This window comes from Drosophila subobscura, chromosome J, assembly GCF_008121235.1.
Source record: "Drosophila subobscura isolate 14011-0131.10 chromosome J, UCBerk_Dsub_1.0, whole genome shotgun sequence".
Taxonomy (NCBI): domain Eukaryota; kingdom Metazoa; phylum Arthropoda; class Insecta; order Diptera; family Drosophilidae; genus Drosophila; species Drosophila subobscura.
In genome coordinates, this window is record NC_048532.1 from 23,181,411 (window position 1) to 23,196,070 (window position 14,660).

General features: G+C 48.2%; 7 protein-coding genes, 2 non-coding genes and 1 pseudogene across 11 annotated transcripts; 3 read left to right on the plus strand and 7 right to left on the minus strand.

Annotated features, from left to right (window-relative positions):
- Positions 1-1,296: 1,296 nt before the first annotated feature.
- On the minus strand, positions 1,297-2,929 carry LOC117894504 (gamma-glutamyl hydrolase B-like). The gene is given in 3 exon segments (XM_034801614.1): positions 1,297-1,627; positions 1,629-2,199; positions 2,535-2,929. Coding segments are annotated over 3 exon segments (1,011 nt in total). The 5' UTR covers positions 2,696-2,929; the 3' UTR covers positions 1,297-1,348.
- A 1,846-nt stretch (positions 2,930-4,775) lies between these two features.
- Positions 4,776-6,076, minus strand: LOC117894508 (gamma-glutamyl hydrolase-like). 2 transcript variants are annotated; one of them, XM_034801617.1, is made up of 2 exons: positions 5,815-6,076; positions 4,776-5,635 (listed from the first exon to the last, which is right to left on the minus strand). In XM_034801617.1, exons 1-2 carry the CDS (start codon positions 5,970-5,972, stop codon positions 4,831-4,833), a joined length of 963 nt encoding a protein of 320 aa, XP_034657508.1. In that variant the 5' UTR covers positions 5,973-6,076; the 3' UTR covers positions 4,776-4,830. The 2 variants fall into 2 exon arrangements, with proteins under 2 accessions (XP_034657508.1, XP_034657509.1); XM_034801618.1 differs by having other exon boundaries at positions 4,781-5,635; positions 5,806-5,824.
- A 130-nt stretch (positions 6,077-6,206) lies between these two features.
- LOC117894503 (gamma-glutamyl hydrolase) lies at positions 6,207-8,086 on the minus strand. Its single transcript, XM_034801613.1, is given in 5 exon segments — positions 6,207-7,150; positions 7,213-7,386; positions 7,389-7,441; positions 7,499-7,549; positions 7,727-8,086. Coding segments are annotated over 5 exon segments (1,128 nt in total). The 5' UTR covers positions 7,939-8,086; the 3' UTR covers positions 6,207-6,512.
- Positions 8,087-8,447: 361 nt separating this feature from the next.
- Positions 8,448-9,467, minus strand: LOC117894511 (iron-sulfur cluster co-chaperone protein HscB). The gene is made up of 3 exons (XM_034801620.1): positions 9,181-9,467; positions 9,007-9,119; positions 8,448-8,948 (listed from the first exon to the last, which is right to left on the minus strand). The coding sequence occupies exons 1-3, from the start codon at positions 9,394-9,396 to the stop codon at positions 8,561-8,563; spliced, it is 717 nt and encodes a 238-aa protein (XP_034657511.1). The 5' UTR covers positions 9,397-9,467; the 3' UTR covers positions 8,448-8,560.
- On the plus strand, positions 9,405-9,808 carry LOC117893698 (annotated as a pseudogene).
- A 216-nt stretch (positions 9,809-10,024) lies between these two features.
- Positions 10,025-10,122, plus strand: Trnai-uau. Its single transcript has 2 exons — positions 10,025-10,062; positions 10,087-10,122. It is a non-coding gene; the product is annotated as a tRNA-Ile (tRNA).
- A 712-nt stretch (positions 10,123-10,834) lies between these two features.
- Positions 10,835-10,932, minus strand: Trnai-uau. The gene is made up of 2 exons: positions 10,895-10,932; positions 10,835-10,870 (listed from the first exon to the last, which is right to left on the minus strand). It is a non-coding gene; the product is annotated as a tRNA-Ile (tRNA).
- Positions 10,933-11,117: 185 nt separating this feature from the next.
- Positions 11,118-11,748, minus strand: LOC117893402 (mediator of RNA polymerase II transcription subunit 10). The gene is made up of 2 exons (XM_034800002.1): positions 11,536-11,748; positions 11,118-11,468 (listed from the first exon to the last, which is right to left on the minus strand). Exons 1-2 carry the CDS (start codon positions 11,655-11,657, stop codon positions 11,189-11,191), a joined length of 402 nt encoding a protein of 133 aa, XP_034655893.1. The 5' UTR covers positions 11,658-11,748; the 3' UTR covers positions 11,118-11,188.
- A 59-nt stretch (positions 11,749-11,807) lies between these two features.
- On the plus strand, positions 11,808-12,755 carry LOC117893401 (programmed cell death protein 5). 2 transcript variants are annotated; one of them, XM_034800001.1, is made up of 3 exons: positions 11,808-11,966; positions 12,232-12,352; positions 12,421-12,755. In XM_034800001.1, the coding sequence occupies exons 1-3, from the start codon at positions 11,904-11,906 to the stop codon at positions 12,642-12,644; spliced, it is 408 nt and encodes a 135-aa protein (XP_034655892.1). In that variant the 5' UTR covers positions 11,808-11,903; the 3' UTR covers positions 12,645-12,755. The 2 variants fall into 2 exon arrangements, with proteins under 2 accessions (XP_034655892.1, XP_034655891.1); XM_034800000.1 differs by having other exon boundaries at positions 11,810-11,975.
- Positions 12,751-14,480, minus strand: LOC117893397 (protein disulfide-isomerase TMX3). The gene is made up of 3 exons (XM_034799995.1): positions 14,267-14,480; positions 13,325-14,199; positions 12,751-13,261 (listed from the first exon to the last, which is right to left on the minus strand). The coding sequence occupies exons 1-3, from the start codon at positions 14,316-14,318 to the stop codon at positions 12,872-12,874; spliced, it is 1,317 nt and encodes a 438-aa protein (XP_034655886.1). The 5' UTR covers positions 14,319-14,480; the 3' UTR covers positions 12,751-12,871.
- Between the last annotated feature and the right edge of the window lie 180 nt (positions 14,481-14,660).

Below are 14,660 nucleotides of genomic sequence, written 5' to 3' on the forward strand. Positions count from 1 at the left end.
TTCCCTTTGTGTGCGTGTGCGTGTGTGTGAGTGTATGAATGCATGTGAATAAGTGTGAATACACCCATTCTATGGCGAAACGAGTCTATAAAATGGGCACAAGGGCATTCAATGCGGCATTTATGCTGACACTAGAGCCGATTTTATATTCCCAAAACGAAAATACATAAATAAAACAAAGGAAAACGAAGGAAAAACCATAATAGGAGCGCAATAATCAATCAGAGCACGTGGAGCATGTTTGATAATACTTCGATGATAATGATTAACAAGTCATGAAAAAGGCTAGACACTGGTCGGCCCTGGTCTAGTCTCATTAGCATTCGATGACAGAGAGATCAAAGGCACTGACACAATGGATGGATATGGGGATGGGGATGGGGCAGGACAGGGAGGTAGACATAGACATTGCGGAAGAGCCAGACGAGGAGATAGCAGAGTGCCAGGACAACCAGACGACGACAATAAACCATCGCCACCATCGTCAACCCAATATCGAAGCCACAAACAATACAATCCTCGCACCCATGGATAATGGTGGGAATCAGACACAACACAGGTGAAAGCCACAACACCATAACAAGCGTGGGGCAGCGGCAATTATTTACACGGATACCCGCCGTACAATACTTTCCACTTCAGTGTGAACTTTCACCTGTGGCCCAGTGTGCACGTGGAGGAATTCAGCAACAAATTCCGTTCTGTCATGGGCTAATTATGAGTGGAATTGGCCATAAAAGTCTCAAGGACTGAAACCCAATGAATAGGCACGAAAAGGGAAATTTTTGGGGAAACAAAATTGGAGAAGGGGGAGACATTTTATACCCTAACTAAGGAAAGAAATGGGAAATTGCATGCCCCAACAAGGGAATAGCAAAAAAGAGTATTTATTATACCATACACAGCCAGTTTATTGAATGTGTAGATTCATAATTGAGTAAAACATAAGGTATTCCCATGGAAAGTCACCAGCTCTCATGCCACAGGCAAACCCATAAAAAATGTACAAAATTATTCCATTTGCGAGTGTGAAAAGAGAAGAAGGCAAAGGAGAAAATACTTGTAGCTTTCCGTCAGTGGAAAATTCTTAAAACGAAAAGCGAACCCAAAAATTGAACGGAAAAGTACAGAGTGGAATTTGCATGAGGCGGAAAATGTGGGGAAAGTACACAGAAAAGCTACTTGGATGTGCGTAGAGTAAGAAGAGGAGCAATAGAAAATATCATACACAATATCAAAGTAAACGGCAAATTGGGAAACTAAATGCAAATCCAAGTTTGGCACTCTATGAATTTATTATTTAGTCAGCTTTAATAAAATTATTGTTTGGCAGCAGCATTCGCATCGATTATTTCTCTTCCAACTCTTCACCCACTTCTCCAATGCCTTCTTCTTTCGGGTAATCCACATTCTTCTCGAAGAGGTAGCACTGCAGCCAGTCGGATTTCTCGTGCTTGCCACAGAACACCGGCTGAAAATTCCATATCAGATGGCGCGACTTGCTCTCAGCGCTGGCAAATCGGTTCTTGTTGATGCGGCAGGCGTCGACGAAGGGGCTGAACAGACGCTCGGCCAGCTGAATGCTCTCCCGGGAGTGGGTCTCGCTGCAGGTGTCCTCGCGGGAGTAAGAGCTGCTCAAACGCGGACCGCTCCAGGTGGAACTGAGATGCAAAGATGGGGAAGTACTTGTGCTTGATGAAACTGATGAACTCGTAGCCAGCTGGATCCTTTTGCAGGGCCAGTGCCTGCCAGTCGGTGTCAAGGCCATACTCCTGCAGGCTATCCGTCGTGATGCAGTATCCGTGATGGTGGCTGGCGAAGCATCCCTCTGGCAAGTCCACGAAGATCTTCGATTTGCGGTAGTCCTCAGTGAAGCACACGGGCAGGGCTTTTTTCATTCGCTGGCACTTGGTGCGCACCTGGTTTGCACTTAGTTTCCGGTTCTGGGCCGCGTTGATGAGCAGCAGCTGCATCCCGAGACAGGTGCCCCACAGTGGAAAGTACTCCTCGGGATCGCTGCCCTTCTTATTCCGCTCCATGGCCAGCTGGTAGATAATCTCCGCGGTCCGCACACAGTCATTTGTCAGGTCGGGTCGCGACTGTGCTTCGGCCTCATCGATGTAGATGGCCCCGCCGGGCAGGAGGATGCCATTGAGTTGATCCATCAGCGTAGCGTAGTAGGAGCGGTCGCGACCAATCCTGAAATCGAGTATGTGATCGTTGATCCGAGTGCAATTTTATATCGACAACCATTGATTTTCTCTTCAATTTCAAACAAACAACAACAAAGAGAAGCAGAATGATGAGAGCCATGAGGCTAAATTTTGATTTTTTTAGCGAAAATTAAATTAAATGGACTTGAAATTTATTAAATAGAGAAATAGTTCGCTCGCATCGCTCTGGTTTTCATTGCCGGTTGCACAAAGCTTTTGGCACTTCGCCCAAATGGCCGCAAAGCAAAAAATTGCAACAAAATTGTTGTTTGTTTATGCAATTTATGTATATTTTCTGGTGCTCTTGCCTCCCCCACTCACCAGACGGGCACAACATGGGCCCCCACAGCCTCCAAGTGCTTCACATATGAGGCGGCCAAATAGTTGTGCCACTTCTTGCCATACTGGGCCTGTAGCCACACCGCCACGTCGATGCACATGATCCCAATGCAAGGTGCGGTCTGTACTGATGAACTACTCATTTCGGATGATTTTGTTATATTTGTTTCCTACCCGAACTGATTCCTTGAAGAGCAAAAACAAGACTGAAAACTCTAAGGGAAGTCGGCGTCAGGCCGACCGTAAAAATATAAGTAAATGTCGATAATTGTATAATTTTTACCCATTTACAGAATACATTATAGGGAGAGGAAGATATTGAGACAGAGACACAGATTGAGTACAGAATAACATAAACACTCTCTTCTCAACGTTAGTGAGTAGTGAGTACTTGATCCAATCTCTCATCGTTCTGCTTCTATTTGTTGTTGTTTAATTCAAATTGAAAATTTCACTCGGATTATCGATCACATCTCGATTTCAGAATTGGTTATGCTGCCATTATGCCCCTTGTTCGCCGCCGCCTCTGCTCAATGGAAGCTTAAACACAAACTTACGGCCGCTGCCCGTCACCCCTGCACGACACTTTATCCGTTTGTTTTTGCTTTACTTTCCGTATTTCCACTGCCGAAACAGTGATTGGGAGAGCGGTAGAAGCGAGCACATTTCATGCTCTCCGGCTGCTGCTCTTTTCAGTTGCCTCTCCCACTCTCTTCTGCTCTTGCTAATTTCTCGACCGAAGAAGAAACGGGACTGTTATAAACGCAGCCGCGCGACTATTCCGAACGAACTGACAAAATCCTTTTCCACGCATATTCCGATATGCTTTATTCACGCTCGAGTTTGGTCATATTTTCCACCCTTTTAGAAACGTTAATTTATTTTAACGCGGGCACTTTTAAGCGTGAAAGAGTCAGATCAGCAAAAGATTTGTATGGCCTCACTTTAAAAGATGAAGTGCGCAGACGCTTGTCGCTTTTACTGATTCCTTTTTACCCTCTTCTTCACTTCGCTGTTCTTCAGCAGCATTTGCTCACACAAACACAAAACACACCCACACATTGCTAGACATCACGTGACAGAATGGAAAAATGTGAGACAGACGCCGTGTTGGGACATTAACGCCGGTGGGTGCTCCGCTGACTTTTGCATAATTTATGCACAAAATAATTACTTGTATGTATTTCAAATATATACGCACCTTTTTTCGCACTTCGCCGATCTGCCATGTTGCCTCTTCCTCGCTGCGCATTGGATCATTCGATGCTGAAACACTCTTTTTTTAAAATTTTTGTTTTTTAAACGCTTTAACACTGCACTACACTAACTAAACACTTGCGCGACACTTTAGCCGGTTGATTTTACACTACTTTCCGGCTAGTTACTGCCAAAATCGCGGAGCTGACTAAAAAACGCACGCTTGGAACGGCTGAAAAAATGAGAGTGGGAGTTCGGAAGAAGCGAGAGCGCGTTCCATGCTCTGCTGCTGCTCTTTCCAATTGCCTCTTCCACTCGCTGTCTCTCTCTCTTCAGTTACTTTTGCTAATTGCTCGCTCATCTCTGCTCATGATGAAATTCTAATTTCGGCGGTTTCTTATCTGCCTTATCTCCCTCTCATAATGCAAAGTGCAAAGGTAGAACAAAATGGTTTGCTTGTGTCACCTGTTGGTTGGAGTGAGATGGAGGGGTTACAGCATATGCGGCTTAGAGCTCTCGCATTCTTTTTTCTCTCCTTCTCCCTTCCCTCCCTCACCATCTCACACTAGAACTTTTGGTGCGTGCGAAGATTCGGCAAGATCTACATACATATGTACATATGTATGAAACTAGCACAAGTAGGAAGGAAGATGCTGATATTACGGGTAAATATCTGTAAAAATCGAGAAAGATGCCGAGAATTAATGCATTGTTTGTTTGTTTGTTCTTTAATTATTAGCACAAGGTACATATTCCAATAGAAAGTCACCAGTTCAACCATGGAGTCTCATGCCACAGGAAAACCCATCAAAAAATGTACAAAATTATTCCATTTGCGAGAGTGAAAAGAGAAGAAGGCAAAGGAGAAAATTCTTGTAGCTTTCCGTCAGTGGAAAAATTCTTAAAACGAAAAGCGGACCCAAAAATTGAACGGAAAAGTACAGAGTGGAATTTGCATGAGGCGAAAAATGTGAAAAGAATCAAAGGCGCAGAGGATTCGATGCATTAGATAATTTTAAATTTATTTTACTAGATAATTTTGATGAAATTATTATGCGGTCGAGTGTTTTGGATTTAAACTTTAAATTTTGTCTGGTTCCGGATAGTCCACATTCTTCTCGAAGAGGTAGCACTGCAGCCAGTTGGATTTCTCGTGCTGGCCACTGAACACCGGCTGAAAGTTCCAGATGAGATGGCGCGACTTGCTCTCAGCGCTGGCGAATTGGTTCCTGTTGAGGCGGCAGGCGTCGACGAAGCGGCTGCACAGACGCTCGGCCAGCTGAATGCTCTCCCGGGAGTGAGACTCCCTGCTGGTGTCCTCGCGGGAGTAGAGCTGCTCAAAGGCGGACCGCTCCGGGTGGAACTGAGAGCCGAAGATGGGGAAGCGCCGGTGCTCGATGAGACTGATGAACTCGTGGCCAACAGGGTCCTTCTGCAGGGCCAGGGCCTGCCAGTCGGTGGCCAGGCCAAACTCCTTCAGGCTCTGCTGGGTAATGCAGTAGCCGTGATAATGGCAGGCGTAGCACTGGTGCGGCATGTCCATGAAGAGCTTCGACTTTCGGAATTCCTCAGTGAGGCACACGGGCAGGGCCTTCTTCATTAGCTGACACTTGGTGCGCACCTTCGAGCTCTGGGCTGCGTTGATGAGGAGCAGCTGCATCCCCAGACAGATGCCGAACAGTGGAAAGTATCCCCCGGGATCGCTCGCCTTCTTATTCCGCTCCATGGCTAGCTGGTAAATGACTTCCGCGCTCCGCACACCCTCATTGGTCAGGTCGGGTCGCGACTGGACGTCGGCCTCATCGACGAAGATGGCCCCGCCGGGCAGGAGGATGCCGTTGAGTTTATTCATCAGCGAAGCGTAGTAGGAGCGCTGGCGACCAATCCTGAAATCGATTAAGGTATTCGTTGATGTATATTCGCTTTGATATCGCCTGTTCCCATAGGATTCTGTTCACATTCCATCAAACAATAACAAACAATGACGAGAGCCATGAAGTCTCAAAAAACGAAACAGTTCGCCTCACAGTTACATTTACTGGCGCTCCTGCCCTACCCCACTCACCAGACGGGCACAACATGGGCTCCCGCGGCCTCCAAGTACTTCGCATTGGAGGCGGCCATATAGCTGCGCCACTTGCTTCCATAGAGGGCCTCTAGCCGCACTGACACGTCGATGCACATGACCCCAATGCAAGGCGTGGCCTTCAATGCTGCATTCATCACTGGTGTTTTTTGGTTATTTGTTTCCTATCCGAACTGAATTTTTGAAGAGCAAACAGATGACTGAAAACTCTGAGGGGAGAACTCTGAGATCGATCGAAACAGGGGAATTACAAATAAATATGTGTAAATGTTGATCATTTTATCATGTTTACCCATTTACAACCCCAGTCGAGTCGAGTCGAGTGTTACATCAACCATTAAACAAATTATTTTATTAAAAAAAACAAAAAAAAAGTAAAGCTAACGAACAATTAGTTGGAGAATATCAATGACAGCTGATGGTAAATAATATCAAGTTCTGTTATCAAGTAATGCATTCATCGTGGCAAAAAGTATTTTTTCTGGTAGTACAAATTCCACTTGAAGCGAACTCAAAGCAAGTGCATTGATGGCAATATTACGTAGGTTTTGAGTGCGCAAAAGCGTTCGGAGAATAATCGGGCTAGTGGCTGGCAGAGAGGGAGGGGAGCACAGTCTTTTGAAAATAGGAAAATGACAAATGCGCACAGCTGCAGAGCCAACTGTTTCCAGAGTAAATCAGAAATCAATTGAAAATAATCGGAGGGCCAGCGGAGCGAGGAGGGGCCCAGTGCCGAGGGAGAGCATTGCAGCAGCGCCGTTTCCATCTCCGTAGACATGGCCGGGAGGGTAGTAGCTGGGCCCGTCATCTCCATCGTCTCCTCCTTCAAAGCCAATCTCCTCCAATTGCATTTCCTTGTCGGTAAACAAATATTGCTGGATGTAGGTGGAGCCCAGTATCGATGTATACTCCGGCTTGTAGTTGTAGATGAGCGCCCGCGCCTCCTCCGTGGCATTGGCAAATGTCTGGGGGCTCCTGCGGGCCTCGTTCACAAAGAAGTCGGCAAAGTATTGGCCACTCAGCACAGCCGCAGGCGAATGGGGAATGCTCGGCTTTACGAACTCAAAGAGCGGCTTCTCCGGATGAAACTGGACGCCGTAGAAGGGATACTTGATATGCTCCATGGCGGAGATGAACTCGATGCCGTCCAGGTCGCTGTTCACGGACACCACGCGCCACGACTTGTTCAGCTGATCCCGGGCAAAGTCCGCCTCCGTGTAGCAGAACTGATGCCAGTGATAGGTGACATTCTCCTTGACCATCAGAGCAACGACAGCCTCATTGCTGGCACTGAACAGGCGGCTCTGTTTGTAATCTGACGAAGAGGTAGATCTGGTTTGAGAAGGGATTGCTGCTCAAAGGATTGATGCTGTGTACCTTCTTTAAGCTCCATGGGCAAGGCCATGCCTGTGCCCCTGCAATTGATGCGGTAATCGGTGCCATTGGCCAGCTTGTAGACCAGCAGCTCCATGCCCAGACACGTGCCCCAGACGGGCATAAAGGTGCCATTGTCATTCAGTTGCACCGCCAACTGCAGGAGATGTTCCCCGCATCGGCATAGCCATCGGTCTGATTGAACCACGTTGCACCGCCAGGCAGGAGAACCCTAGAAAATGATTTAGTTGATGAATTCGCATGATCATCGTGGCTGGCACGCACTCACCCATTTATCTTGTGCATGAGATCTTCGTAGTAGCTGCGATTGCGTCCAATCCTTTGGAGATATCAAGAAAATGGTTTATTAATTACACTCTTGGCAATCTAATCGTTCATTTATTTGGGTTTGCATTTCCTATAAATATATACGAGTCCTCTCAATCTTATCGTCGCTTTGGGTTTTCCTCCACAACGATAAGATCTCTCTGGGCACCTGTCTGATCTGTCTGCTTACCAAATGGGCACCACTCGGGCACCTGCACTCTCCAGATACTTGACATACGAGGCGGCTATGTAGCTGGTTTTGTTCTCGAAATGTTGCGAAATCAGGCCATCCGAGTAGACCTCCTGCGTGAGCACGCCAACGATGGGCGAACTGTCCGCCCAAGCTGCCAGCAGGAGGCTTCCGAGAACCAGCAGACAGCCAAAGAGACGATGTGGTTGCATTTTAATGCGCTTTTCTATTCCTTTCCTTTGTTATTCCCGAGCTGAGCGTGTGTGAGCGCCTCCAGTGCTAACCAAGAACTGTCCCATGCCACTGCGAGAGCATTCAAATTTATAGAGAAGCTCACACATTCACGGGTAAACAGTGGCACGGTGACGCGACAGCAGGTGCCCCCTCCTGTGCCCGCCGCTGCTTGTGCTTTCAGTCCAATAGATAGCGCCACGATTAATTGATTACATTACTCGGCAAACACTGTTCGCTGTCGTCGTGGGTGCAAGGGTTCGTTTCGGACACGGGTTGTGCCGTTCCGGGGGGAAGAACAGCCCAAACTCTGTGCCGCCCTTTAAGCCGGGCTAAGCAACAACAACAAGCAACAGTTAGACATAAAAACTAGCTAGTCAGAGGCGGCGATATGTCATTGTCACTAATTACATGGTGCATTTTATTCCCGATCTTTGTTTATGGCCATTTGTTTTTTTAACTGCCTCTGCCTCTGCCTCTGGCTCTGCCTCTGCTTATGTTTCTATCTTCTATTTTTTGCCAACTTTTCCTATCAGCTGATCGGCAGGCAGAGGTGTGTGGTTATCGAGTATCGATTGCTGCACTGGCCGTGCAATCGGAATTTCAGCTGCCCAACAAGCTTTGTTGCTTCTGTTTGATGCTCGCCTGGATGCTCAGCAGATACTTCATCTCCACGAGGGTGCCCGTGACGCCGGCCAGATCCTTGGCCTCGAATTGGCTGCCCAACTTCTTGGTCATTGCCTCCAGCTCCCGCACAATCTGTGAGTTGAGTTCCGCGAGTGCAGCGCTGTCCTGCGCCTCCTCCACCTCTTCGTTGCGCTCCATCATGGCCATGAGGAACTCCTTGTTGAGCGCACTGTTGTCCTGCGGCATCTGCTGCCCCTCCAGCTGCAGCAGGTACTGGCCGCGCTCTATCGGCGTGGCGAGTGTCTTGTAGGCCTTGTTTATCAGGGAGCTCCAGTCCGCGGAATTGGTTTGCTCTCGGGAGGTTCTGGTGGCGGGAGGTCAATGCTATTAATTGCCAATTGGGACTGCCGATTGCGACTCACTTGTTGCTGAACTTGTCCGGATGCACCAGGGTCTGCAGCTGGCGGAAACGCTGCGTCAGTTGCTGCCCCTCCAGGTTGAAGTTTGTGGGAAAGCTCAGCAGCTCAAAGTAGTTCTGCAACGTTCCAAGGGGTTTACTGGCTGTCTATCCATGAAGGGCTATCCTAACTACTCACTATGGCCGCATCCACGTCCTGCAGGTGTCCGCAGTCCGAGCAGATCATGTGCTGCTTCAGCACCGACTTCCTTTCGCAATTCCAGCAAGCCGGCGAGGAGGCGGCAGCTCCGAACTTTCGCAGCTGCAGCGGTCTAGCAAACCCTTCAACTCTGTCAACAGCAGCATAGTTTGTGGCTCTCAATGCACTCTTAAAAACACCAACCACAGCACGCATATTTAACCATGAATAAAATAGTTTCCGCGAGCGCCGTCTTCTTATCAATTACACAAGTTTGTGGGAAAAAAAACAACAATCAGCTGTTCAACCATTTTCCATTGGTCTGGCAGCACTCGACAGTAAGAGCAGTGTATACATTTTCGGTGATGTGTCGAGCCGTTCTCCGGCCTGGAGGAGATCGGCAAGTCGTGTAAGTGCCCTTCTAGGTGTTCTTCACCCACATAGACCAGGACGATCCCCAGCTTTATACGGAAAACTGCGTGGAGAAGGCCCTGGCCAGGAACGAGGCGGTTAGAGGCAAGATCGAGAGCCCTCAAGAAGTTCAAGTCGAACCTGCTGCTGGAGCTGTACAAGACGTTTTCCCAACGAAATTAATAGGTATCGTGCCTACAGAAAGGACTCCATGTGACTGCACCACCGCCACCCCCAAGGACCGTATAACGTTTTAAGCACAAATTTCTCAATTAATTTGTATATACATTTGAATGTGTTTTACAAATTTTCTCAAAGCCTCTCTTTGGTCCCTCCGTCTTTTTGGCATCCGTCGCGCTTTTGTTGTTGTACCAGGAGATTCCGGGCGTCGGCCCCGATTTGAACAGCACCATTTGGCAAAAATTTTCCGAAGGCTCCTGTGGCGCAATTGGTTAGCGCACGGTACTTATAATCAGTATTCAGTGTCTATGAGCAATGCCGGGGTTGTGAGTTCGAGCCTCACCTGGAGCAAGTTGTATGTGTCGCTGTGTGGCACTATTTTTGCATTTTTTTTTCTTGTTTTCTATTTAATATTCTTATTTTTAAAGCACTGTTGCATTTACAGTTTCCTATTTGAGTAATTATAAATCGCAAAATTAATTATTTACAATATTTGCAACAAGACCGTACAAAAACAAAAACTTAAATGGGGGTTAACCTTACGCCCCTTGACAGAGTTTCAATTCTCTTTATTGATATCTCATTCCCTTGTTTATTTGCTAAATTAAATAAATAAGATTTAGCAAGCTGCAATGGACCCACTGTGTGACAGGGCTAAGGCTCCTGAGTCGAGACGACTGTCTGGATTCTGAAGTCATGGGACAAGCTCTCTGTCGGGAGACGAAGCATTGATGAAACCAATACTATAATATGCATATTTTTGTGAGTTATACGAGCTGCCTGGAACTCCTGGAGTTCGCGAAACCGAAAATCAATGCGACCCTTTCTTATGTGAACTGATCCATCTCCGTTCTATATGTATGTACATGCATACATACATATTTATGTATGTATGTACTGAATTGTTTGCGCTGTTGTCAACAAATTGTAATTAATTCAATTGTAGACTTATAATTACTCAAAAAGGAAACTGTAAGTGCAGAAATGCTTAAAAAATAAGAATATAAAAGTAAAACAAGAAAAAAAGATGCAAAAATAGTGCCACACAGCGACACATACAACTTGCTCCAGGTGAGGCTCGAACTCACAACCCCGGCATTGCTCATAGACACTGAATACTGATTATAAGTACCGTGCGCTAACCAATTGCGCCACAGGAGCCTTCAGAATTTTTTTGCCAAATGGGGTTCTTGAAATCGGCCCCGACGCCCGGATTCTTTAGTAACACCAAGAACAAGGCGACTGGCGACGGATGGCACGAACCAAAGAGAGGCTTAAAGAACATTCTATGGAAATGGAGAACATTTCTGAACACGTATGCATATACATAAACATATATACATATACATATATAAAATTTATTGGATAAATTATGGGCTTACAACACTACACGGTTTTGGGGGTGGGGGAGGTGGAGTCACATGGAGTCCTTTCTGTAGGCACGATAGCTGTTCATTTCGTTGGGAAACGTCTTGTACAGCTCCAGCAGCAGGTTCGACTTGAACTTCTTGAGGCTCTCGATCTTGCCCTTGACCTCCTCGTTCTTGGCCAGTGCCTTCTCCACGCAGTCCTTCGTGTAGAGCTGGGGATTCTTGTCCTGGTCGATGTAGTCGAAGAACACCTCGAAGGGCACGTACACATCCTGCACCTGGTTGCGCAGCTTGTCGATCTCCTGCAGGCCGGTGACCAGGCTGTTGCTGCAGACATTAGCGAGTATTTATGGTTTATTCTGTGTTTATTTGAGTTTCTATTGAAAGTTCTTACATTTTCTGGTTGAGTACGTTCTGGCCCTGCGGCTGGAAGTCGCTGACGATTATGCGAATCTGACGCACATTCTCGATGAACATCTCCAGCTGCGTCTCCAGGTTCTCCAGCGGTGCAGACATATTTTTGGCAGTGAATTCTCTGTATTTTTATTCGTATGACTTTATTTTGTGTTTTCTTCCTCTGTTATTCTTCTTCTTGCTGCACTCCACAGAGCGACGCGATTATGAGTCGATGATTGAGCTATCGAGTAGGCAGTGCACTGTTATCGATACTGCCCGTTGTCACACTTTTGCGTGTTTTAATTTTTGTAATACCGACCAAATTGCTTTAATCTAACAAAAATAAATATTTAATCATATTCCACAATGTCTGATGGCGATTTGGATGCCCTACGCGCCCAGCGCATGTCCCAGATGCAGTCGCAATTCGTAAGTGCAGCCCCTGAAGACGCCTGAAGCCCACCCGGCAACGAATTATTGAACAAATAATTCCATAAATAGCCAAGAAAAGTCCCAAAATTATAAAACAATCAAAAGCAAGAGTGCCCGCCAGTGGGGTTGCGGGCAAACCATTCAATGATTTGCATACATCTCCCACTGCCCGTCATGAGTCATCATGGCGGTGGCTGCCCACACGCAGCTGTTCCTTGAGGAGCTTGTCCTGCAGTGACCCTTTCACTTTGACTCCTTTCAGGGCGGCGGCGGTGGCAACGATGCCGAAAAGCAGCAGGCCCAGCAGGAGCAGATGCGCGCCCAGGAGGAGATGAAGCACTCGATCCTCTCCCAAGTGCTCGACCAGCAGGCACGTGCCCGCCGTAAGTACAAAATGTGACATTGGGGGAGACCCACCAGCAGCAGTCTGACAAGCACATTTGCATTGCAGTCAACACACTGAAAGTGAGCAAGCCGGAGAAGGCACAAATGTTCGAGAACATGGTCATCCGCATGGCCCAGATGGGGCAGGTGCGCGGCAAGCTGGACGACGCTCAGTTCGTGAGCATCCTCGAGAGCGTCAACGCCCAGATGCCGCAGAGCAAGTCGACGGTGAAGTACGACCGCCGCCGCGCGGCCATAGACAGCGACGACGATGAGGATTACGGCTGCTGATTGCAGATGCGGCTCCTAATCCTCCTCAGGGGTAGCCGCGTAGGCCTAAGTTCTCTTTTTGCTAAATACTTTTATTTCTTAATAACTTAAAACGAAAACTGCAAATGCAAACATCTCGCAAGCGGATGGGGGATGGGATGAATGAGGTTCTCTAAACATAGGACTAGATTTGGCTTACAACGAACGGAGTAGAAAAATTGCTCTATGCGGAGTGCGGGATCGAGAGACTACTCCTTCTTCTCGTGATCCTCGTCCTGCTCCTCCTCGGTGACGAGGCAATCGCCGCAGAATATCGAGTACATGATGAGCAGCAGGAAGCCCAGCGGGAGGCCAAAGATGACGGTCGTCAGCACGGGATTCCCCTTCCACATGTCCTTGAGGGAACGCTTCAGCTCGAAGATTGCCCGATTGCAGCGCACAAAGTAGGTGTCGCCGCCATACGCGACGGCGCTCTCGTTGCTGATGGACTCCAGGAAGAGGTGCAGAGCCTGAGGCGTCATCTGCATGGGATCATCGTCGGGTATGAAGTGGTGCTGGGTGCTCGAGTTGATGGCTATCAGATGCGGCGTGGGCAGCTGATCCAGGATGATGGAATGCGCAATGGAGGGTTCCCCAATCTACAAAGGGAGCGAATGCTAGAGAGGATCTGCTTACAGCACTCTTCCGAAGGGGAGACTCACCCAGCCAAATTGAAACTTATTGTGATAGCGCGGCCGATGCTTCCGGATGACACCCTCGACCATGTCGCGAAACTCCAGCTCGTGAGTGGCTATCTGGCTGAGCTTGTCCTCCTGGACAACGGCCAGGACCAGGTACTTCTGGGTCTTCAGCAGCTGGTGGATGTTGAAGCGCGTGACCTTGGGGAAGAGCGTGAAGCGCTCCACGTTCACCCACTGGAAGATGGTCTCGTTCACCTCGTTCGGGTCCATCTCGTGGGCCACATGGCCGTGGGGGTAGAAGTGGTGGTGCTCCTCCTTGTAGACGATCACCGCCGGCAGCTTCTCGAAGTCAAAGTGCTGCGCGGCAATGTCCTCGCTGGTGGCGTAGAAGAAGCCGTGCTCCTGGTAGCCCTCCGCTGCCGCGTAGTACGTGTCCCAGACGACGCCCTCCTGCTGGCCCACGAACATGAAGAAGATCGTGTGCGACCCCTTGAGCATGTCGACGCTCTCTGTGCGCGTCACCAGCTGCACCGGCGGCCCGGACATACGCAGGGCATAGTCCACCAGCTCGTCGCGACTCCGGTCCCCGTTGTAGGTGAACTCCATGTTGCCCTTGATGAACATTATCGTGGGATAGCCGCGCACCTTGAACTCTCGCGCCGACGCTGGGTACTTGGTGCAGTCGAGCTTCCCCACCCGCACGTTGGTGGCGTGCAGCGCCTGTGCCACCAGCCCAAAGATCGGCTCCGTCTTCTTGCAGTAGCCGCACCACGGCGCATAGAACATCACCAGCCACTGGCCTTCGTGGCGCACATCGATGAAGCGATCGCTCAGCTCCAGGACGCGCGAGGACAAGCCATCGGCACTCCTCAGTCCCAGCAGCAGCAAGACCAGAGCTTCACACAAATATAGATTATCAATTTATTGTATAATGGATTCCGTGTGCATTATTTATTTATTTACCACCGAGGAGGAGGCTCCACCACTTCCAGTTGGCGTTGCGGAGCAGCGGCATATCTCCTTTTTTTGCTCAAAATTGGGTGTCTGGATGTTTGGGTGTTTGTGTGCCGTGTTCCTGGCTATTTCATGCTTCCAACACTTTGCACGTGCATGGGCTTTTAATTAAATTAGTTAATTTTTCAGCCGGAATCCTTATTTCGCGAGCAAAAAAAAACAACCACCAGAGTGACCGCGGAATTATCGATAAAATATACCGACAGACCCACGGTTATATACCGAAAAACACCCCTTCATTTTTAAAAAATACTGTAAGTTTACCGTAAATCTTAAATCAAATTCCTCGATTTTGATGTTCTATTTGATATTTCTAGCTAGTTAGGAGTCTCAGCGCTAAACC

What these genes read in the sequence shown, in the direction of transcription:
- LOC117893401 (XM_034800000.1), top strand. Translation starts at nt 11,904, where the DNA reads ATGTCTGATGGCGATTTGGATGCCCTACGCGCCCAGCGCATGTCCCAG. An exon ending in AGTCGCAATTCGTAAGTGCA is followed by an intron (nt 11,976 to 12,231) that starts GCCCCTGAAGAC and finishes GACTCCTTTCAG; the next exon opens with GGCGGCGGCGGTGGCAACGA. An exon ending in CCAGCAGGCACGTGCCCGCC is followed by an intron (nt 12,353 to 12,420) that starts GTAAGTACAAAA and finishes TTTGCATTGCAG; the next exon opens with TCAACACACTGAAAGTGAGC.
- LOC117893397 (XM_034799995.1), bottom strand. Translation starts at nt 14,318, where the DNA reads ATGCCGCTGCTCCGCAACGCCAACTGGAAGTGGTGGAGCCTCCTCCTC. An exon ending in GTGGAGCCTCCTCCTCGGTG is followed by an intron (nt 14,200 to 14,266) that starts GTAAATAAATAA and finishes ATTTGTGTGAAG; the next exon opens with CTCTGGTCTTGCTGCTGCTG. An exon ending in ATAAGTTTCAATTTGGCTGG is followed by an intron (nt 13,262 to 13,324) that starts GTGAGTCTCCCC and finishes CTCCCTTTGTAG; the next exon opens with ATTGGGGAACCCTCCATTGC.
- LOC117893402 (XM_034800002.1), bottom strand. Translation starts at nt 11,657, where the DNA reads ATGTCTGCACCGCTGGAGAACCTGGAGACGCAGCTGGAGATGTTCATC. An exon ending in AACGTACTCAACCAGAAAAT is followed by an intron (nt 11,469 to 11,535) that starts GTAAGAACTTTC and finishes TAATGTCTGCAG; the next exon opens with CAACAGCCTGGTCACCGGCC.
- LOC117894511 (XM_034801620.1), bottom strand. Translation starts at nt 9,396, where the DNA reads ATGCGTGCTGTGGTTGGTGTTTTTAAGAGTGCATTGAGAGCCACAAAC. An exon ending in AGGACGTGGATGCGGCCATA is followed by an intron (nt 9,120 to 9,180) that starts GTGAGTAGTTAG and finishes GGAACGTTGCAG; the next exon opens with AACTACTTTGAGCTGCTGAG. An exon ending in CCGGACAAGTTCAGCAACAA is followed by an intron (nt 8,949 to 9,006) that starts GTGAGTCGCAAT and finishes TCCCGCCACCAG; the next exon opens with AACCTCCCGAGAGCAAACCA.
- LOC117894508 (XM_034801617.1), bottom strand. Translation starts at nt 5,972, where the DNA reads ATGAATGCAGCATTGAAGGCCACGCCTTGCATTGGGGTCATGTGCATC. An exon ending in GCCCATGTTGTGCCCGTCTG is followed by an intron (nt 5,636 to 5,814) that starts GTGAGTGGGGTA and finishes AATCGATTTCAG; the next exon opens with GATTGGTCGCCAGCGCTCCT.